The sequence below is a fragment of the Netta rufina genome (genome assembly GCF_964035555.1).
Source record: "Netta rufina genome assembly, chromosome: 1".
NCBI lineage: Eukaryota > Metazoa > Chordata > Aves > Anseriformes > Anatidae > Netta > Netta rufina.
In genome coordinates this window covers 146,324,360-146,347,387 of record NC_140123.1, presented here as the reverse complement: position 1 = coordinate 146,347,387, position 23,028 = coordinate 146,324,360, and the positions used below count along the sequence as shown (strand labels likewise).

General features: G+C 48.5%; 1 protein-coding gene across 2 annotated transcripts in view; it reads left to right on the top strand.

Moving 5' to 3' along the window:
• Positions 1-23,028, top strand: part of CREB3L2 (cAMP responsive element binding protein 3 like 2) — a 72,059-nt gene continuing 49,031 nt past the window's right edge. For both annotated transcript variants that reach the window (XM_084284324.1, XM_084284323.1), the window contains exon 1: positions 1-134. In XM_084284324.1, coding sequence (XP_084140450.1) covers positions 24-134 — 111 coding nt within the window. In that variant the 5' untranslated portion in view covers positions 1-23. The remainder of the gene's footprint in view (positions 135-23,028) is intronic.

Below are 23,028 nucleotides of genomic sequence, written 5' to 3'. Positions count from 1 at the left end.
CCGGGTCCGGTGTCGGTGCCGCCATGGAGGCGTGCGAGGGCGGCGAGCAGCCCCCGCTGCTGCTGCTGCAGTGGGACCGCAAGCTGAGCGAGCTGTGCGAGCCCGCGGACCCCGACGCCCTGCTGGGACACACGGTGAGCGCCAACGGGACCGGGAACCGGGGGGAAATAGGGGACGGGAGCCGAGCCGCGGGGCTGTCCCCACTCTGGGGCAGGGAACCGGGGCGCTGCCGTGGGGAGCCCGCTGTCTGCAGCCCCCCGGAGTGCTCCTGGAGGTGCTGCCCCCCTGCTGGGGGCTGCCCTGGGGCTGGGGAGCTCCCCTCCGTCCTAATTAGTGCCCTCCTAATTAGCGCCCTAAATGAGCTCCTGTGTTTGGGGCTCACCTCGCGTGTCTTCGCCTCGCTTCGTGAGGCCGGCGGCGTGGTGCGGGTGGAGGTGACAGCACGCGGTGCCCCGTGGGCAGGAGCACGGCATCAAACCGTCTGCTTTTCCCCTCATTTCTTGGGGTTTTGGGGCTTCGAGCGCTCCCCCACCATGTGTCTCGCAGGAGGCAGCAGCACCATGGGCTTGCTTCCTTTGGGAGCGAAGTGCTGCCCTCGGCGTGTCTCTGGGGTCTGGTGGTTGGGTTTTTTTGGGTACTCGAAAAGGAACCTTCAGGGGCCACTCGGAAAGAAAAGGCCACCTTAAAGCCTAATAAAAAGCGTGGAAGGTGTTTGCCTGCTCTGTTGGTTTTGGAAGAACTCCAGGCGGATCGATCGGTAAAGGAAAGCAAAAGCAGCAGAGCGCTACAGGTGAAGTAAGCGTAGCAGGGTATCGGGGTCATTAATGGGGAAAAAAGGTTCCGAAGTGATCGCTCTTCGGGGATGAGAAAGCGCACGTTTCTGCTCGTTGAACTTCATTTCTTTTGGGAAGTGCGTCCCGCCGTGTGGCGGAAAATACCCTGCTTGCCGTCATGAAACAAACTCTCCATTCACCTCTGGCTCAAAGTTCACAGGATCACTTAAACAACAGCACCAAAAAAAAACTCAGCAAGCAAGACCAACACAAAAAAAAGCCACCCACCCAAAAAGCCCTCTGGACGAAACACCAGTTACCTCCCGCCTGATGCTCCCAGCCTGGGAGGACTGGTCTACCCCAGCTGTTTTTATTGTGTGGAGCCCAGCCTCCTACACCCTGCCGGCGCTGTCACCATCGCAGCCGAGGAGCACGTGCCCTGTGGCTCCCCGTAGCTGTGACTGAAGCTGTGAAGTTGGTTTCCTCCCTTGGATGAACATCACCGTACGGGACGGACCAGCAGCACCGAGCGGGTCCCTTTCCTTCTGCAGCCGGACCCGCCATGTGCAGGCTGGGGAGGGTGGAAGTGCCGTGCCAGCTGCCTTTTGTGTACCTTAAGTTAAATTTTAACCTTTTTTTTTTTTTTTTTTTTTTAAACAACCCTAAAGGCTGCTCGTGGATCTGGTGAATTTGAAGCTGGCAGGCAAGTGCGAAAGCATGCATATGCTTAAAGACTCAGCCTCCACTTTAAACTATTCCAGCCCTAATTACCAGGGCTGAGCTCCAGCCTCCCGGGGACTTACATTTCTCTTTCACCAGCTGATGACTTCACCAGCGCCCGCAGCAGCCTTGCTCCGCCGGTGAGCTCATCGCCTGTGCTGGGAGAAACCGCTGCCTCGGGGGGCTCCGAACGGGCCGGGGCGAGCAGCAGCCCTTCTGGCAGCTCCTTGGAGTCTGCGTGCTTTATGGTAGCCACCTGGCTGCCAGATAGGTTGCAGCAGCGTGTTTTTCCAGAGCGCTCGAGTTTCGCATGGAAGAAAAGGCTGAAAGGCTTCCCAAGGGTGTGCTCACGGCACGCGTGGCGTGTCTGCGTATGATCTTCATCTGGCCCGTGGCTTGCTGGGGTTGTGTGCTGGTAATGCCATACCCTAGTATTTTACAACGCATTATAAGGTTGTTTTTTTTTTTTTTTTTTTTTCCTTTTTCCTGGCAGTCAACCAGAAAGGAAGCACAAAGCCTGCAGCAGCCCCGAGGGAGCAGGAGCACGGCCAGGCTGCAGGCTCCTCACCTTCTTGCCTGCTTCCTGTGTGCAGTGCCAGCAGGCTCGAAGTGGCAGAGCTGCACGGCTCCTAGGTCTCTGCTGGGGCTGATCCGTGGCTGTACACATCCTGGCATCACCGGTGGGCAAATGCCACGTCTGGTGCAGATGGAGAAGGCTGTTGGCAAACGCGCTGTGAGATGCCAGCTACCTGTCCCCTTGCTAGAGGGCAGCTGAAAGGCAGATGCTTCTTACGAGCTTTGGACACTTAAAACCTCTTTATTTAATCCTGAAGAGGCAGGCTTTTTATCCTTCCCTTTCCATTTTCATGATTTTTGGTGTTTTTAAACACGTTAGCTACTTGTTGCTTCAAAGTAGCCCAAAGTTAGCGGGGGAGTATTGCTCTCCTGCTAACAGGCCTGAGTACTGCTCTATGGAGGCTCATCATCAGCAAACCGAAACGCCCCAAACACCACGGTGCCAGTGCCATTTTCTGAGCAGTGTTAGAGCTCGGTAAACCCCTTTCCGTATCTCCGAAGGTGCTACGGGAATCCCACCCTCAAATCACACGTGTGCCACGTGCTTCAGGGTGGCACACCTCGCGCCGTCGGTCCCGCAACCTCTTCATCGTGGCCTGTCCCCTAAGATAGGTCAGGAAAAACCTCGAGCCAGCCTTCCTTCTTCAGATTAAAAACTGCCCATTGCGAGCTTCCGAGCCCCACTGGGAGCCCGCGGTGACTCATTTCCTCTGCCACAAAAACACTGGGGGCTGTTGCTCCGTGTTCTGATGATTTCTGCAGAAATCGGGCGTCTGCGCGAGCTGCCGTGGATTGCCTGTAGTTCTCGGAGCACGGCAGTGGCACTATTTAATTTAGATGGGATACAGTGCTTCATTTTTATGTGCTGTGTGGATTTAATTAAAAGTTGTGGTTGTCGCGGCGTGTGTGGATGCAGAGCTGGCTGGGTCCTACTCTGTAGTGCTTGCCTGTACATAAGGTGGCTCTCTGTAAAATCTGGCGTTGATACAGGCTAATCCATTTTTTTTGGAGGGGAAGGTAGTAAATTTACTTGAAAATGGGATTTAGCCTGTTGCTTGCTAATAAGAAAACTGAAATCTCTAATTATTTCTTCTATATATAATTGCAAATGGAGGATTAGATAGAATTTTTTCACCTCAAGTTATCTAAAATCAGTACTTTCAGGGATTTTTTTGCCAAACTCTTCTAGCAAAGAGGGGGAAAATATGAAGGTGAGATTCTTTTTTTTAATAGTTGTATACAGACTTTCTACAAAATGTTAAGTTCTGATAATAACTCTCTATATTAAAAGCTTCAGGGACACAACTGATGAACATCAGAACTGGTTGTACTTGGTGCTTTGCGCTGAAAGTCATTTTTTCCCCCATGTTTTCCTCCTGAATTTAAATAAGAAAACCATTCCAGCTTGCCAAGGGCCATGCCAGATAGTCAGAATGGATTTAAGCAATCCGCAGTTCCTCTGAAAGCTGAGATAAACACACACGTGATGCTTTGAAACTTTACTTTTTGTACCCTCCTATTTTCTGTCAGTTAAAATTAGAAAAATAAGCGCATCGAGTTGCTGGCTGGTCTCAGTGAAGAGCTTGATCTGCCGTGAGGACGGCAGCTGGAAAAAATGTTAGTCTGTCCCGGGACTGGCTTTGGAGCGTGGTCGATAAGAATGAGCCAGTGTTTGGCGTACGAAAACACTACTTTTTGTTTCCCCCCTCGTGGAAGCGGCCGCTCTGCGCTGTCCTACGTAAATGTTGCCTTACTTTGGAAGGTCGGCCGCTGTTAAGCGCGGGGCTGATAGTGCGTGATAGCCGGGGTGAAGGAATTTCATTCAGGGTACTACCAGACAGTGCTTTCCTGTGTCTGGAGCCGCTGAACTTTCCTGCACGGATGGTGGGAACTTGTGCTCTCTGCAGGTCTTTGTTCGTGCTGTCAGGAGTCCCTTCTTAGGGGCTCTTTCATGGCTGGGGTTAAGTAAGTTTCCGCCAGCCTTTTGGGGGAAGGAAAAAAAAAACAACCAGCCAACCTAGTTTTTTATTAAAGCAGTCTTTTCTCACTTTTTTAGGAGCATCTGTGCCTGTTGAGGAGGCCGACTAGCTGCAGATCCCGGCTGGGGTGGTGTGGTCTGGTCAGATCTCTGTCCCCCTGGCTTCCCAGGCATGGCTCCAGCTGCAGCAGTTAGCGTGCGCCTCCTCCTCCTCCGCCCTGCCTTCGCTTATGCTTCTGCTCTGTCAGAGCTGATCACCTCGTGCCAGCAAAGGCAGACCAAATAAAGATACAATAAATATGAAAATAAAGCAAAGAGGCCGCTGGCCGGCATACCACCAGCTCTGGCGGTCTCTTTCCTTGTCCTTGCTTCTCGCTGTGTGGCTGTCACCTGCACCACTGTCTGACAGATGTGGAAGGGAGGCAGCTGCTGCCCTAAGCTTCCTGTGAGGCTTTTTTTTGTTTTCTTTTTAAAGTGGAGGGGCTGAAGGCTTACCCCTGCTGCCCTTCGTTTCTGACCACGCTCCTCCTTCCCTGCGTTCCCTGAAGTTGTTCCCTACTCGCTCTGTAGTGCTTGGTGTAAACAGCCATCCTCTCTTCCCTCTGTCCCGGGCTGCTTCACTCGCTTTTGGAGAAGGGTCATGTTGTAGGTGAGGCTTGGTGATTATGGGTAGCCACCTTTCTTGGTTTTCCTAGCACAGGTTTTACAGGGGGAACAGCCAATTCAGACTGAGTTTATAGGGTCCAACTCCTCCCATTCCCTGGTTTGGCTTTTATTTTTCCACGGGATATGGACTCAGGGTACATCCCCCAGTGATCATCTTGCAGTAGAGCTCTGCACCTGGCTCTCCAGGGAAGGCACGCTCATTTCTGCTGTTGCTCCCTTTTCATCTCTCCCTGAATCATGCAGGTGAGAAATCAGCGCTGTCTGGATGCCCTTTGGCCGTGTTTTCTCCGAGTGACAAGACCTGACAGTGCAGTTCTGCACCTGGATATAACTGCAGGCTGTTGTGGCAGCTCCCTGGGAGCTCATCCAGTTGAAAAATGTCTTTCTTGCAAGCAAGAAATTAGTTTTCGGTGGTATCAGTTTCCCAATGCAGCTTACCTTGTGGCAGCCCAGGTCCTGGTGCGGAGGTGGGAGGGCAGGTGAGAATGCTTGGCTGGGGAAGAGGGTGGTGGAGTTGTGTTTTGGGCTAAAGGAACGTGCAGTGGGAGTCATCTGGCCAGCTTCAGGAGCCTGTGCCTAGGTGTAGTCCTGGTAAGCGTACGAAGTATAATCCTGATAAGAGCCTATGTATTTATTTGATACCAGTGGACTGTTTTCCTCAGGAAGGAAGGGGGTTACCTGGAGGAAGCAGTTGCTCAAGGGTCAGTAGGAAGAGAGGTTGTTTGAGAAGAGCAATGGACAGAAGGGAGGTTCAAAGAAGCATTCCTCCTGGACCTGGCCGATGGCACCACCACGGAGCAGCGTGTTGGTGAGAAGCAGAGGATGCAGCATTGTTCGTCTTGCGTGAAGGCAACAGAAACAAACAAGGTGTGCAAAAAATAATCTTGGCTGAGAGCCACGTTTTTCCTGGCAGACTGATTGCCCTTTCATCTCACTTGGAGTAATAGCTGGTAAGGAAAGCAGGTCAAAAATGGTGAGGCTTAGCGAGGCTCAGTGAAGGTGTGTAGGCTGCCTTCTGTGGCCTGAGGTGCTGGGGCTGCTGTTCTCGCTGTCAGGTGTAGTTTGTGCCCACAGAAAGCTGAGCTGGGTTGTAATCTCAGTGCTGCGTGTGTGCAGTACGGGAGCTAATGCTCTGTCAAATAAGGACTGCTTCCTCTCACGAGGGCAATTTGGGAAGCAGGGAAGGCAATGGGAGAAAATAAGGACAGGTTAAATGGGATGGACCTGAATTGCTAGAGCTGTCCCCAGAGCTGCCACCTGTCTGAATTTGTAGCTTAATAGTGCCACTGACCTTCTTGTGCCTCCACTGTGTCTTGGAAACTACTCCTTTTTTTTTTTTTTTTTTTTTTTTTTTTTTGCCATCTGCCACTAACCAGCTTTCAATCTTGTGTGTGTGATCCGGCTCCGCTGTGGTGACAAGCAAAAATCTGAAGGAAAAATGTGACACCCACTTCATCTCTTTCCTCTCTGCCAAGAAAAAACATTCCCCTGCAGCAGTCGCGCTGGGGCTGGCCTTGTCCTTCTGTGCGATCTGTTAGTCGTATTGGGTGAGAGGGAGACCAGGCCGCTCTTAGGGCAGGGCCTGGGCACTAGGAGCTTCTGGCCTCCTTCCTCTGCCAATTCCAGTGTGTCCCAAGCGAGGGGCACGAGGGAAATGAACTGCTGTTGCTAGATCTAGAGCACAGAGGGGATGTTCCCATGCCCTTGTTCTGTACCAAGGGTGTTGAGAGTGCTGCGATGCAAGCAGGGCCCTCAGCTGTGGCAAAATGCTTTCAAGCATGCGCTGGTGTGAGGACAGCTGAGCACTGGATCGGGCTGCCCAAGAGCTGCCACCACCTCCATCCTTGGGAGTTTCCCAGACCTGGCTGGATAAGGCCCCGAGCCACCCAGGGTGAGCTGAGTGCCGGCCCTGCTTCGGGTGGAGGCCACCTGAGGCCCCTTCCAGCCTTCACTTCCACAGCAGTTGTGAACCCAAGGGACTGCCTTATCAAGATACTGCCTTGGGAGGCAGGAGTCCGATCCCCAAGTTTTCCATGTCTTCATTAAACTACTAAGCAAAGGAGACCACCTGGTGTTGCTGTTTTTTTGTTAGGAAGCTGGTGTTCCTGATGAACACGGTTTTGCAGAAGCAGTGCCTTGGTTGTGGTGTGTTTGCTTTTTTGCACTTCTAATTTGGGTTTACTGAAATGGGAGAAGGAAACTGCACCGAGTTCCAGCTGCTCTGTGTGCGCGTTTTGCTTCTGTGCAGCAAACATGATGTGCAGGGTCGTGTGTTGGTCTTGGGGTTTGTTTATGCACCCGTAATTTTCTTCAGAAAGTTTTGTGCACCACTCCTCCTTGCTCCTCTGTTGTATGATACGACCGTGTAAGAGCCTGCACCATTTGCTTCAAGGCTCTTTGTCCAACCTAATGCCTATTAGGATTGTCTCCTGCCTGTGTTGTTTGCTTGTCAGGGCTAACCCCAAAACGCTCGTTGTGGGCAGAGACCACCCTGCATAGAGTTCATGTGACTAGCTCACAGGGATTTTTGTAGACATAAAAAAACAGCCAACTGAAAAAAAATAACCCTAAAACAAATCCCAAGGCTGGAATACTAAGCGTGTCTCTGTTCCTTCTTCCCCACAGTCCAGCAATTACCGTCAGGCACAAGGGGAAGCTTATCCCAAGGCTGCTTTTTTCCCGGCCTCCGATAGGTTCTGCTGTGAGCTTCGTTAATCTGCTTCCCTCTAATGCTGTCTGAAAATGTGTGTTTTCATTTCTGGCGCTTCTAGCACACGAAGAAGGCGTTTGCCTAAGTATTTGTGGAACCAAAACTTAAGAGCAAAATGCAGTGAACTGAACTGCTCCTCCTGCCTTTTTACAGCAGAAGCAGCAACAGGGCTGGCGCCTGTGGGGAAGGCTTCTGGTAGTATGGCCGAGATGAGACCTTCACGAGGAATCAAGGCTAAGAAGGATGTTATTTCGAGATAGCAGGCTTTCTTGAATCCGTCCTTGCTAGCAAAAGATGAGAATGGAGGAAAATACAGCGTCTGAATTGTCTGTTTTCATTCCTTGTAATATGAGGCAGCAGCTGACCTTCTACAAACATCTGTCTTTCTCATCTCGGGTTTAACTGTCCTCGTCATCAGCACTGCCTTTGTGTCTTGTCTGAGCTCTGGTCCCTCACCCTCTCTCCTCCTCATCCTCCTCTCCACCGTCTCCCCTCACACAGCAGCACGGGTGGTCAGGGGCTGGGGATGGTGTGGTGTTTGGGGGAGGCTGGCAAGCCATATTTTTTTCACAAAGCGTAAATGTGAAGGAAAACAAAGCCGAACCTGCCCACACAAGGCTCTGTTCGGGGGCTCTGGTGCTCCCTGATGTGCTGCTGCGGGGGCTGAGCATGCTGTGAGGGATGTCCATGGCAGCTGGCCCTGTGCCTTCTGCCCGGCCTTGGGGATGTGACTTGTGGAAATCATTTCTCCCCTCAACTCTGGAGAGCACACCTGCATCTCCTCCTGCCCCTTTCTCCCCCGGCACCCCTCTCCTTCCCTCCTCCACACCCAGAAGGAAATGAAGCTGGGTACCCAGGGCTCGTGCCCATGGCCATGGAGTGACAAAAGCTCATAAGTGAGCAGGGGAGGGAGCGAGCTGATGCCTGCACTGCAGAAGGCCTCCGGATGTGCAGTTTCGTTGTGTTTCAGCCCTGCCCTCGGGGTGCCCAGCCGGCTCCCACCACCGGCAGCTGGAAGGCTGCGCTCAGTCGTGGCTCCCCGGAGAAGCCAATGCGGCCAAATTTCCCTTGATATGGCTTTTAAGGGGTGAGCTGTCTGGATGCACAACTTGCCTTCCTCTTCTGCCTTGCAATTCTGTTTGGTTTTGCTCCTCAGAGCTTTCAGGGGATGCTCCTCATTTGCGGACAAAGAGGACCAAAGGAGAAAAAAAAGCCTTGCCTTAGATCTTGCCCAGGGTGGCTTGTGGCTACCGCTTCAGCTGTCTTGCTTTTGTGCAAAATTTCAGCTGGTTTCCTGCCTACTGTGTCCATATCTGCTGACAAAGTTCTGCAGGGAGTCTGCTCAGGAATCGGGAATGTTTTCCTGTGGCCTTTACTTGATTGTTGGGTTGCTGCAAATATTTTGTGAAATCACAGGGGAGAGGGAGACTCGATTTATGCTGCTGTTTTTTCTCAAATTCAAACATGTCTGCAAGACCAAAACCAAAAGAAAAGTGGCACTATAATACTGAAAACTGTGTAGTAAATGCCTTATTTTTTTTTTAAACTAAAATTAAAGGCTTTTTGTGTCCAGAACATCTTTTTTTAGCTTTGATGAAATAGATGTGGAAGAGAGACATATGGGCAACCCCCTCCTCAGTACCTTGCTTGGAGCAGCTTTCTGGCAAGATTAATTGAGGATAAAAAAAAAACCCTATTTGATTTTAAGATGGAGCTTCAGTATTTATGAGGGGCATTATGTGATGTGGTGGGGTGGGGCTACAGGGAATCTCTGAAAAAAACATTTGATTTTGTGTTTCAAATTTGTAGGCATTTGAGGGGGAGGAAAAAAACGGAGGTTGGAAACAGAGGCAAGACATGGGAATCTGCAGAAACTTGCAGCACTGAAGATGAAGGGGATAGACAACTGAAATGTTATTCACTGTATAAAGCTGTAAACTCTGTATTTCAGAGGAGCAAGGGTTGTAACTGCAGATGGCCCATTGGCAGTGGTGTAGTTACAGTGGTGATAGCGGCGTTGGAAAGTACAGTTTTGGGGAGATGCGTGGAAACCTGCGTCTTGTAGGCCTTAGTATGCTACGGGTTGGCTGCGGGTTTTGTAATTCTCGACACCTGGATATCTGAAAGAGAGACTAATTTGGGGGAACTCGAAGAAGAACAGCAAAAATAAGTGGCTGAAGTAGCTGGTCTGCGAGGAAAGATTAAAAACATTCAATCTGTATTGCTCTGACAGGTGTTTGGAAGAGGATGTAGAAGTGATGTGATGAGAACAGTTTATGTTATGTTCACACTAATATTATAGAGGCTTCTTTCTCAGTTTCATATGAGGGTGAAGTATATAAGGCAATTTTCGGTATCAACACCAGAATAGAGAATCTGCAAAAGCTTTGGTTTCAGATGTGCTTCTTGTAACACAAAGGTAATGAATATCATTGTACTCTCAGGAAGATGTCTTCAGAGCTCTGTGCTTGGAATAAAATTATCGTTATTGTGAAGGGGTATATGAATCTTAAGCTGTCGTTATCCTACTCTTTTTTTTCTGTTGATATCCTCTGAAAATATCTTTTCTCTTTTTGCGCCAAGTAAACTCACAGGGTAGAGAAGAAAGGAGTAAATAACTATCAATGTAGAGTAGACTTCGTGAAGCAGAGAGGAGTTGATAATGATCAGCTAAGAAAACCAAAGGGAAAATGCAGCGCTGGCAGGTGTAGGTGTAGAAGAGGGACTTTTTTTTTTTTTTTTTAATGAAAATGAACCATTGCCAGTAAGCAGGTTACAGAACCCCTTGAAACCAATGAGTCTGGAAATCCAAATAGGCTAAAAGGTCCCAAAGGAGAAGTTTGGCTTGTTGACACTGATTTTCATTAGGTCATGCCATCGTGGTGGAAGGTTTGAAAATGTTAAATTGATTAAGTGGAAGAGTAAAGGAAATAAAAAATAGACACTGGGAAACTTGGTACCAAATGTATTAAAAATATATGAAAGCTGTTGTAGCATCCTGTAGTTAAAGTAGAAGGATAGAGATATCCTGCTGACCAGGATTAAATCATTTTATGAAAAGCACATACAGTCAGATGAACAATGTCTTGGAGGCACAGGGGTGACCTTATTGCTCTCTACAGGTACCCTAAAGGAGGCTGTAGCGAGGTGGGGGTTGGTCTGTTCTCTCACGTGCCTGGGGACAGGACGAGGGGGAATGGGATAAGTTGTGCCAGGGGAGGTTTAGGTTGGATGTTAGGAAGAACTTCTTTACTCAGAGGGTTGTGAGGCACTGGAATAGGCGGCCTGTTAGTGTTAGGTCAGGTGTTAGGTCAGAGATTGGACTAGATGATCTTGGAGGTCTCTTCCAACCTAGATGATTCTGTGATTCTTTCAGATGAAAGGTTTAAAGCAAATGGAAACCCTTTGGAAGTAATTGGATACTTATTTCAACATATTTTAAAAAACTTACTATAAAATATATACGAAATTAAAGGACTGACTCAAAGTAGTTGCTAATAGATGGTATCAGAGGATAAATGTGTTGGGTTCTGCAAAAAGATACCAAGCAGAAAGCCTTAATCTTGTGAAAAACACGGAACGAGAATCAGCAGCTGGACTTCAAGGCCCATTGCATTTAAATATGAAACTAGGCTGGCATTTTAGCAGAGACAATCACTGCTGAAACAAACTGCAGGGCTAGCTAATGAAATGGTCATTTCTTGATCTTTGTAGCTCACCCATGTGCTTTTCTGGAGGGTATATTTCAACAAAGGGCAAATTATCAGACCCTGTAAGAGGGTACCTCAGGGAAACAGTAGACTGGGATGTGTTGGAGGGTCAGACTAGGCAGGTTTCATAGTCCTTCCTGGCTTTAAATGCTATAAAACTTTACTGCTGTACCTGTTGACTCTGCGTGCTGCAAGGCAGAACATAGAGTAGCAGCACACGTAGTGACTCCCGTTATCTCTCCAAATGCATCACAGCATTTGGCCGTTCACCTAAACTGCAATGACTTCAGTGAAGTTCAAATAAACGTTTTAATTGCTCTGAGCTGTTCAGAACTGCTTCTGTTTATCATGTCATCTCTTGGCACATAAAGAAAGGGGACAACACACAAAACATGTGGGAAAGGGTAAAACGTTCTGGTAGAGAAAGGCATTTGTCCCAAAGGTCACTTTTACGTATGCTCCCTTGTTGGAGTCAAGTACCAACAATGGCCTTGCTTTCCCTGTACCTGGCTTGGATGGGCTTGCTAAAATACATCTGCTCTATGCCAGTTTGTTCAGGATCTTCAGCCCTGGCAGGTGGAAGAAGTCTGTTCTCATAAAGGCAGAGGAAAGGAACAAAGCAAATACGATGAGAAACAGGAAAAGCCAATAGGCTGAATATGGAGGTGTGGGTAAATACCTGCACAAAAAGAAGGTTTCTAGCTTTCAAAGTAAAACTAGTGGAGGTGGCTGCTAATGTGATCACATTTGTACCAATTGTACTGACTTTTACCCCAGTTTATAGTGGTGGAAGCTTATCATTGTCCCTCCACCTGTGTTGCTGTGATACTTCAAGCCTATGCTTTGCTCCACCACCACCTGGAGGGGACTTCAAATCCATTGCCTGTGGCAGACTTTACCTTAGTACTGTCTACCCAGAAGCTTTGCATCATTTTTATGAGATGAGTAGCTTGGTTTTTTTTGGTGTGGAGGCAGTCTCCCATATTTTCTAGGGGACTCCATTTTAATTTTGGCATGCAGGTTGAGACAGAAGGAGGAGAGTGCCCTGGATGTTTGAGAAGGGTGAGAACTTTTTCTTCCTTGACATGCTCTGTATTTAGATAGCTGGCAGACAGAAGCTGCTGCCTTAAACTGCTTTCGTGGTATGGCATAATCTTTTCTAGGGGTTGTACTGTTTTGTTTAGCTTTTTTTTATTTGAAATGTGCTAGCAGAAAAAAGACTATCTTTGGTGTGGACAGCACGTATGGTTTGAAAAACTGCATGAAATCTGTCTTGGAAGTACAACAGTCACCAGAAGCATGCTCAGCTTCCTTAAAGCAGTGCTGCTGCTTCTCTTTTCGGCATAAACCACCCAGTGCACCTGCAAATTGTTGTTGTGGAGGGAGCTAAGCTCATGAAGTACGCCCTTCCTGGCTTGCTGCTCAGCATCAAGTGTCCTGCTGGGAATCACCGCTCCCAGCCCCCAGAGAACAGAACTGATGAGCAACCCGAGTCCTTCAGCACTAGTTAATCCGTGGAGCAGAGGAGTGCTTCTGTGTCGTTCTGCTGTGGAATGATCACCTGTAGCAGCAGGGCAATAGTACAAGATGGATGCAACACCACAAACCCCTCTAGATGCCCGTAGCCTGAATGTGTGCTAAGCTTTCTCCTGCTATGGACACATGGTGGATTTATCTTTGGTAAGCTGCCTTATCTCGTTCCTGCTTGGCATATGTCGTGGAGCTGAGTTCCTCACGACAGTAGGAACAGCAGTGCATGGTTGGCAGATGAGGAACAGATCTCTTTTTGGAGCACATGTGCCCATATAGAAACCATATGGTGGGGCTGCTGCCGCCTTCACCGCTGAAGCACCCACTTGGGAGCTGGACACTTGGGCTACAGCCAGTGAAACGGATCAGAAAAGATGGAAATAAAAGCAGAAGATAGTTGTAAAGTTCTCTTCTTTTTTCTTCTTCTTCTTCCTAGGAACAGGGAATGATTTTAAATGACTCTGACTTTTCATAGTCCTGCTAGAATGCCTTAGAGGCGAATCTTTTCAGCTACGTGCCCTCTCTTAATTGAGCCCTTTTAAGGCGCTTTCAGGCAGGTGTCCCAAAAATCTTGATTCATGCTTCTGCAGAGATGTCTGACTAGAGGTCTGGTGTTTGAGCCAGGCAGACTGTGCTGCGCCAGTTTAGTCTAGCAGCAGGGAAGGAATGTGAGTCAAAGGCCCGGGAGGTGAGCAGAAGTGAGCGAAACAGATTCCAGAGGCGTTCTGGACCAGGCGGGGGTGTGAAGAAACCAGACCAGGCTGTAACTCCTGCGATGTGCAAAGCACACCCGAGAGAAATGGCCGTGTGAAACGGGTGCTGAGAAACAGCTTGTCGAAAAGGTCTGTAACAAGCAGATGCTGCAGCGTCTGTGAACTTTGAGGTCATGGTATAGTTACCCAAAAAGTGTCTGTGTGCCGCCTTGTTTCAGTACTTGCATTAAGCAGAGTTATTTGAAACGTACCTCAAAGTGGAGAGGTTTTTTCCCCACTCTAAGTCGTATGCATGCAGGCGCTTTTCTTTTCCTTGGGACTCTGGAGAGGAGGGGGCCTGGAGCTGAAATAGCCCAGGGGTTATATATAGCTTGATGCAGTGTCTCGTAGCAACAGAAAGGAGAGGTAGCCCTCATGGGTTTCTGATTTCTAAACAGATTGTCAAGGATCTCTGCAAAGTGAAAGAGCATGACTAACGTAACCAGCGCTTTCAGGCTTCTGGCTGTGGCTATACAGCAGTTCCATTTGCGATCCACAGAGACACCTAAGCCCCAGCCGTCAGTAAACACGCCGACGAAATTATATCACTTTTCCCAGAACATGCTGCTAGTCAGTTTAGCTGGGGACTCGATGAAGGCCCAGTTCCTCAAGCCTTCCCTGTTTCCCCCCTGCTTGTTCTGAGGGGAGGGTGCCTGGCGTTGCATCATTCCTCCGAGCCTGTTCTTGGAAGCTCCGTGCAAGCCCGGCTGCTTCCAGTTATTGACGCGGCGCTCCGGGGAGCTGAGCCAAGCCAAACAGGGATGTTCCCCACATACGGACTGAACGACAGGGCCTCTATACTAGGACCTGGCAAGCAGTCTGCAGAAAGGTATTTAAATGCTAAAGACCAGTATCAACTTCTTCACTTGTGAGCAGGCTCGCATAAAGAGGCGCCAGTGTAACAAGTCCAGGAGCAGAAAGGGCTTCTAGTATCGTACTAGGAAAGGATTTAGCTGCAGGACGTGGTGAGGGACACCAGGGAAGGGCAGAGGGAAGTGAAAGAGAGACTGAGAAACGTGCGTTGCGTTGGCCAACTCCTGCCCTGGATGCTGTGTCACGCAGGGGCATATTTGATGCCATGCTGCAGAGGGCATCACTCTGTTTCTGCCACTGGTACACATTTGTTTAGTGTGATTATGCATAGCGGTAAGGTAAGGTGAAGATTTTACCCCTTAATATTGTGGGGTTCCACTAGATGGAAGCCTATCTGAAGAAGAAAGCATAGAGGCATGAAATACTTCGCAGTCCATCCCTATATATATATATATATATGCTAAGACTAAAATGTGATGTAATAACTGTTTATTAAAATCATTCCTGTTACAAGTTTTCAGTTGTTGGTAGCCACCTTGGATCCTATAGTGAGCCAGAACCACATGGGAAGTACCCTGCTGCTGAACAGAAGGTGCTGTCCAAGTTGCCTGTCTGTTTTCCTTGGGCACTGTGTAGGTACGCCCTTGCTCAGGAGACACAGATTTGGTATCTGGTGAGAGGGCTGGAGCACTAACGCTGCAGCAGCAGTGACATCCCAGTTTGTCATGCTGTGTAAATAGCGAGGGAGGATTTTGTTGCTTCTAGGGTACATCTGCGGTGTGGGAGGGTGGTTACAGACTCGGCTGGCTAGGGGAGGGCGGCTGAGCGAATATTTTACTGCAATTGTCACAACTATATATGGAATACCAGAAAAAAACACTGCAGTGGTCAGGCTGCTTACCAAAAGAGCCTCAGCTGAATTTTCTTTTCTAATTGCTTCAGCATGTCTGGATCGTTTCTGTAGTAAGAAGCAAGTCAAGTACTTTGTGTTTGATGGATGGCAAGTGGTCTAGGGACCAGCAGATAGTTCAGTTTGAGGCTCTCTGTGTTGATCATAAAGCACTTTGCCACCTAGTCAAGTCTTTTCCGATGGCATTTAGGAACATCATAGGCTGGAAGCAGATGTTTCCTTCAGGAGGGAGGGATGACACACATGAGCGCTCACGCTTCAGAGAAGCATTATTACTAGCATTCTCCTAGGGCTTGTGGTGGCAGCCTTGTAAATACAGCCTGCCGGACTGATCCTGCTGATTTAAAGGAGTTCTGACAGCTCCACCCATTGAGGGTTTCAGGGTTGTGGTAAGTAGCCTGCAAAATCATGCTAGGCAGTTAAACGTCGTTGTTGCAACATTTTGAGAGACGGTATGTTCCGATCAGGATGCAGCACAGCCGGAGAAGTTTCAGGCTGATCCATGAGCTCACGAGGAAAGGGAACCACGCAGAGGTCTGTACGAGACAGCAGTTCAGCCTGGAGATGCGTTAGGATTGCACAACGCAAACTTGGACAACATGAAATTTCCTCAAGTGATCAGGGGATGACAATGCAGTGAAATTGGTCTGTAAAGTGCATTTTCACACACAAAAATTTTGTGAAGTTGCTGACAGAGCTCAAATCACTCATCCTACGTAAGTAGGAATTTATTCATTGTAGGGAACCTGTAAAGATGTCTACTCTTTGTACTGGTTTTCTCGGGGCTAAAGAGAGGACATTGGAGTTCCAGCCTCATACAAAGCAATAGGTAGATTTAAATATCCTTGTACAGGAATATTCAAGTTCTTGTTTCATTTCCAGTGCCAAATGCTGCTCTAGTTTGAGGAAATAACTTGCATCGCTGTATCTGGAAAATAAATAAAGAGGTTTCTCAGTGTTTTGTTTTATTGAGTAAATACAGAAAAAGAAGGGTTGCCCAAGTTGTTGAGAAAGATATGCTGCAAGAATATGGCTCTTATTTTTGCTTTATGGTGAGAAACACACTTTGAATGAGTTCTGTGGAGCTGATCTCAGCCAGAATGGGCTAGTTGATACAATTATATCACACATTGCATCATCCTTAACACTTGTAAAGGGGGCTGTGCTTTGTGCAAGGTAGTGCTGTTAATAGGGAACAGCACCACGTTTGTAGCAGCCACAAGGGCATTTCTCTTGAGGTTCTTCCCATCCAGTGATCTGACTTCTGTTGGAGGAAAACTCCTTTTGATCAAATGATACACCTGTTAAGAGGGTATTTTTGGTTTGCCTTGGTGGGAGCTAAGGCCTGAGCAGAGCAAGGCAATCGTGCATATGGAAGCTGGTTTCTGCTGGTAGCAAACTGGTGTGGAGATGGTGCCCATGCAGGTAGTGGGTCCAAAAGTGGATGTGGATGAGCATCAGCTTCCAAGGAGAACAAACCCTGCAGGATTTGATCAGATTTTACCCTGTTGTCAGTTGATGAGTGTATGTGTTTGCAACACTTCCCATGAGTCAGAGCTACAACTTCTGGATTTGGTGACATTGCAGTGAAAGCTTTCTGGAAGGGTCAAAGGCTGTGGGAATGCCTACAGCTAAAAGGCAGACCCCAGGTGCAGAAATTCTCTGTGAGGCAGGCTGCTACTGTAAGCAATGCAGTTTTGAGAGGTGGGTGAAAAAAATGCCCGTTTTCTTGGAAAAGCTTGAATTAATGCAGCACTCAATGCTTAGGCTGCCAATGAGCAGCTGTGAGATGTCTGAGATGCGGGCTGTCTCGCTGGCTTCTTATGTGAGGTTTGTCCTGATCAGCCACACAGGTCAGAGACGGCAGGAACCATCCTTGGGAAAGAAAGCAAGAAACAACCAGGTAACTGACTCTGGTCAGGTGTGCTCTTCTGGGAACACAGGACCCGTTTACATCTGCTGACATAACCGAACCTGGAGCAGCTTCCTCATACTGCTCTGCCAAGATGGTCTTTGTTAGCTGGAGTACTAATCTCTGCAGATTATGTCTGCTAAATAACTGTATCTCAGAATTTCAAGTGACAGCAACACTGGGATTTTCTTGGTGATACTCTCGTGAGGAGTACCAGTGCTGAAGGATGTTGAAAAGGACTGGACCACGCCAATTGGTGAAACAGATCCTCAGATCAAGATGTAAGAAATTGCACGTTTATCAACCCCTTCAGTATCTGAAATATGGTATGATGGCATCAAACCCAATACTGGAGATTGAACATGCCTCTAAGTTGTATTCAGTCTGAGTTTTGGTTACAGAGCTGGAGTACCTGAGTAACTTGCATGCAACTGCCCAGACTTGCTTGGTTTTCAAGATGTGCTCTCATGCACTGCATCTGGGCTGTGTTAAGCCTCTGGAGCTGTAAAAGACCAGTTGCCCAATGTACATTGTGTAGCTTGATACCATTATAACACTCCTCTGTACATACTAGATTTTCATGCACATGAGGTTTTTCTGAAATGTATTCCTTTGGTTTTACTGCGCTGGTTTGTATAGCCTGAAAGCCCTGTTTTCTCCACCGCTATCACAGAGAAAACTGACTTCTCAGAGTTTTAAAAGGAGACCGTTACACAAAAATGAGGGTTAGATAAGACTGTGGTCGAACAGGATGGAGGGTGTCCCATCAAAGCCCCCAGGACTGGGCCTAAGAATAGGCTGGGGAGTGTGCTGCGGCCTGCCTTATAACCGCTCCTCTCCCCCTCCACAAAAACAAAGCACACCAAAAAAAAAAAATAGACAAAAAAAGAAACGTTAAAAAACCACCCAGCCGGGACAGACTGAGCCAGTGAGCCTGCAATTAAAAAAAGCTGCCTGCTCGGTCCCAGACATTCCTGCAGCTGCAGGCTCGCGGGGTGGCTGGGCCCCTGGCTGGGGAGCGTGCATGCCTGGGCCCTGGCTGGGCAGCCCTGGGGGGCTGGCAGGCACTGCTGGGCTTCACCTCCCAGGGGTGTTGTTCCTTCTCTGTGAGCAGTGAAATTGGGTTTCCAAGCTCCTGGCGCCGCTCCTCTCCCCTGCCTTTTGGGGCTGACCCCAGCTCTTTGTCTGCACGAGGCACATGCGAGCCAGCTGTGCCGGGGAGCTACCTCAGCGCAGGAATTTCACACTTGTTCTCTCTGTGTGTAGTTTATAAGCCACGGGCAGGCTGCGTTAACGAAAGAAGGAGCCTCAGAAACCGATGTGAAGGGGAAAATGAGCACACCACCCCGCGCTGGGGGTGGCTGGGCCCGAGGCGAAGCCCCCTGGGCTCCGTGCCGCCTGCGCACAGCCCCTGCTCTGTGTGCTGGCAGTGCTGCCACAACAAATGCGCCTGTGTTTCCTTTTGGGTTGGTGGGGAAGGAGCAGGGCTCGGTGCCAACAATTGGGCTTTTCAGATCCTGGGGCTGCTGAGCCTTGCGTACGTGTGTAGCTTTGGATGATGTAAGTTCTGGGTTTTAAAACCAGGGGGTTTTAGCACGTCAGGTGGTGTCAGTTGGGCGTAAAGCACGAGCATGGTGCAAATAGGGCTGGGGCTCTGCTTGGGGCTTCCGTGCGGTGAATTGTGGGGATGCTCTTTGCTCTTTCTGAGGACAGTAGCTCTTTTTGTGTCTGTGCTCCAGGCCAAAATAGCTCCGAAGCCACTCCAGTTGCATTCTGTCCTGGTCACTCTGCTGCTTTCCAAACCGTAGATTCTCCTGAGGGGTGGTGCTGAGTGTGAGAGACGCTGTATTTACTTAATTTGTTAAAAGAGATGGCTTCGAAACGCAGCTATTGGTGCTGCTCTAAAGACTGAGGAAAGGTGAATGACTGTATTATTTTGAGTAGACAAAATTTGCAATTCAAAATACACTTTAAAGTATGTCTACTGATGGCCATGGCAGGGGAGTTTTGCCACCACCTCTGGTTGTCTGTCTTGCTTCTCTGCTGGAGACTTCCCTGGGAGGAGCTGCCTAGGCCTCATGAGCCCTTTTTTTTAGTTTAAACCACTGAGGAAGATGAGTTGTGCACCTTGTCCCATCCTGTGAGCAGAAATGACTGGGGTAAAGATGTGCTCCTCCTTGTGTGAGAGTGATAGTTCTGCAGGCAGCGGATGGAGCAGGGAGCAGGAGGGCAAAGTCATCTTGAACAAGGGCTGTTTTTGTAGATTTTTCTTCCAGAAATTGTTAGTTCTTCTGCAGAGATGGAAGGGTGTGGGTATCCCAAGGCTGGGCAGGTATCACATGCAAAATGCACCTTGGGTGCCTCTGGGTGGCTCTTAGCTAAGTATCATCCCTGTCTCCAATACCCCCAGGGCTCTCCCCATCACAAGCAGAGTGCTCTTGTGGCATTATTGGCAGAGAGGCTGAAGAAGGTGAACGACTGCATGATCTCTTTGCTGCTCCAGGTTATCTTGCCTGGGATGAAACTTGGGTATCTCAGCAGAGGAGGCTTGCCTGTGGCTGTTCTTGGGCTAGTTATGCAAGTGGTGTCTGGGATAAGAAACAGTCATTGACAGGGAAATTTAATCACTGAAAAGCAAGATAAGGAGCTGTGTGCATTCCTTAACTGCTCCTCTGTTCTGCCTTTTTACCTCTTTTTTGCCCGTCTCATCACCAATGGCCTTAGCCAGGTCAGTACCATGGTTCTCACAGGTACTAGCAGGCAGCTCCTTTGTAGTCCTTCTTAACTCCTTAATTTCTTCCCTAAACAAAACATCAGCTTCAGAGTGTACTAGGAAAGCATCTGAATACACATGGTATTTGTCTGATGGACATCCCACAGCAATGAGAAATTTCACACGATTTGGCTGGGTCAGTAAGCCAACTTGCTTCCTATTGCTCTGGTTGCACCTCCTGGAGCTGTATGGTAGCAATGCTGCCTAATAATAGGGAGCTTTGTTTACAGTGCATTATATGGTATGAAAACTCAAATCAAGCTTTTATTCCTGCAGTTTTAGCTCTGTGTGTGGCAGCTGTCTTGCCAACCAAAAAGCCATGAACACAGATTTCAACACATGAGAAAGGGATGCTTCTCAGTGTGCATCTCTCCTCACTTCTTGTATTTTTGAACGTTGGTTAGCATCGAGATCAGACAAATTGCTTAAATAAAAATGGCTAGAGCACTAGACCTTTAAAAGCATATCAAAATGTCATGCTTTTATTTGATATTGGCATTTTAGGTCAGGAATATGGAGTTTGAATTGCTGTTAGCATGGACATCTTGTCTAAATCTATTTCCACGTTTTAGCCTGACCTTTTGTGACAGACCTAGCAATCCCTTTCAAGAGGGGTATAGTTTTGGTTGGCACTGCGTGAACCAGAGATTGGAGCAACACCAATGATCTCTTCTATTTCCTCCCTCCCTCCCTCCCACTCACCTGGCAACTTCTAAAATACCGCATACAGTTGTTATACTGAGAGAGAGCTGGCTGGTCCGTTTACATTTCTATTATCTCCATCTGTTTGCAGGCTTTTTGCTGTATGGTTGACTGTCTCCATAAAGCTCAAACTGGAAGCCTGTGTAACTGGATCCTTTTGTGGAACGGAGCTGTTAGGCCCTTCTGTGAAATAGGCTTGTGGGCTCCCTTCACAAAATGCTGCTCTGCTGCCCCTTCTGAATTGTTATTAGATAAAGTTTATTGCAATCTTGGGAAAATAAGCATGATTGGTAGTGGGGAAAAGAAGGGGAACTACTCTTTCTAAAAACGAGTTGCTATTCCTCTGTATTGTCGTCTCTTGGAATTCCTGGTGTCTATATACTCTCATCCCGAGACTGTTACAGAACAAGTACAACTCAGCTTATGGAAATCCCAGAAATGCTGAGTTCCCATTTGGCATTAGTGCCAACTGTGGTCATTTTGGCTCTTGCCAAGTACCCGATCTTCCCAAGCCACCTGAAACTGCAGCTTCTCAGTAGAACCAGAGCAGTGGTTTTCAAGCCCTTTTTTGTTTTTGTGTGCTGAACAATTTTCTGGGGAAGTTGGCGGACGCTGCAAACTTGAACTTACTTGATGTTGTTTAGTTTCCTTTGTTATCCTTTGTAGGTCTTGTAACCACCACTACAACAAAAAACCCAGAGGAGAGTGCTCAGCAGGACTGAAAATGAGAGGGTTTTAGTTCTGGCACATCTAAGGGTCTTTGTATTGGTTCTGCATAGACGAGGCATGGTCACCGTGAGCCTTGATTTATAACATCTTGCTCCGTTACTGAATTTAGCTGTAGCCTTTGGAGAAGACTACAGCTAAATAACATCTCCATGTGTGCTTGTTAATTTAATGTAAGGAATAAAAATACTTTTTTTTTGTTGTTTTGTTTTGTTTTTTAACTTTTTCAATGGAAGGTTAAGATACTCCATTGTAACTCATTTAACTTCAAGCACCATTTTCAGTTCTTCAGGACAATCCCAGTCTAGCTCTACATCTTCTGCCATGCTGACGCGTGCCCTGAGAACCTGATTTTTGTTTCTTTTAATGATGCTGAATTTCAGCGGTGTGAGATCACAGTGAGACGGTGAGATCGCTGAATTGTCTGCAGCCAACTCCAACCCCAGCAGAAAGTAGCAGTTTCAGGATCACTTCTCTCTTTTTTTTTCCCCCTTCTAACTACAAGAACCTTCCTGGTATCGCACATTTGTTGGTGTACCTTGCGCAACGACCTTGTGTGTAAAATCCTCAGCAAGTTTCCAATTCCTCAGGAGTCCTGCAACATTTCGCTCTCGTTCCCTCCCGGCCCAGATGGTCTGTAGCAGATGCTTGCTGGAGCTGTTCCGCAGCCAACGGTGCCGTATGAAAAACTAAACTATATTTAATACACACAGAGACACATGCACGCACAAGTATATATCTTCCTGTGTGTGTATGTGTGCGTAGCCTTAACTGGCTTTGGAGTTGTGCATTGCAGATAGGTAGTGCAAGGTTCCCTCGTTTGTTTGTCTGGCTATATACCTTTCTTTTCCTAGAACCAGACAGACTCATTTGGTTCCAGGAAAGTGTTTTCCCTCCACCAGGTGCTCTGTGCTTGAGCTAGCAGAAGGCAGAATGCCGGGGGCAGTGCTGGCTGGGAGATAAACAGGGTTTCACATGGCTGTGCATTGCAGCTGGCTCGCAGAATGCGTGGAAAAAAAACATGACGTCCTCCATTTAAATGCGGATTGTGTTCTGGTTGCTGCTGCTTCGGTCGGGAAAGGGGCCTGTTGCTTCACAGTGATCCTTTCTACGTGCCAGGGTGTTTTGGCTGATGGGTGAGCAGGGGTGCCTGCCCCCTCTCAGATCCCTCGCTGAGCAGTGGGAGGGATGCTGGTGAGGGGAGCCCAGCCTGGTGGCCCTGCAGGCTGGGCAGGGGCGGTTGGGTGCCAGGCAGAATTTCATGCCTTACGGGAATTTTGACAGAACTTGGAAGAGAACACCGTTTTCTGTCTTCTGAGCTCTGGGATAATCACTACACAAGCACGGGCCAAGGGGTCAGCCTGTGGGGACGTGGAGCCAGCGCTTGCTGGATGCTGGGGCGGATGTCTGAGAGAAGGCCGAGTGCCCGTCCTTCCCGCACGGGCTGCGCCTCTCGGTCCCTTTCCTGCCTGCTCATCAGGCACCGAGTTGCCTCTGAATGGCTCGAGTAAGCTTTTGGCTGCAGCTCGCACAGGTCTGTGTTTGCCTTGGCTGGGATAGCGCCAGGGAGCGATTACATGTGCCGGTGCTTATGCAATGTCTGAAATTTCCCTCCGCCCGTCTCTATCCCCAGGACTCTGGCAAACTTCTCTGGCTGTCTCGGGAGAGTCATCCTCTGCTCTGTGCGGTGCGCTCGCTCGATACAGGCAATTAATTAAATCACAGCGCTGCGAGGGAAAGTGCCTTTGTTTGTGCATTAGCATTTGAGGGATGTGGA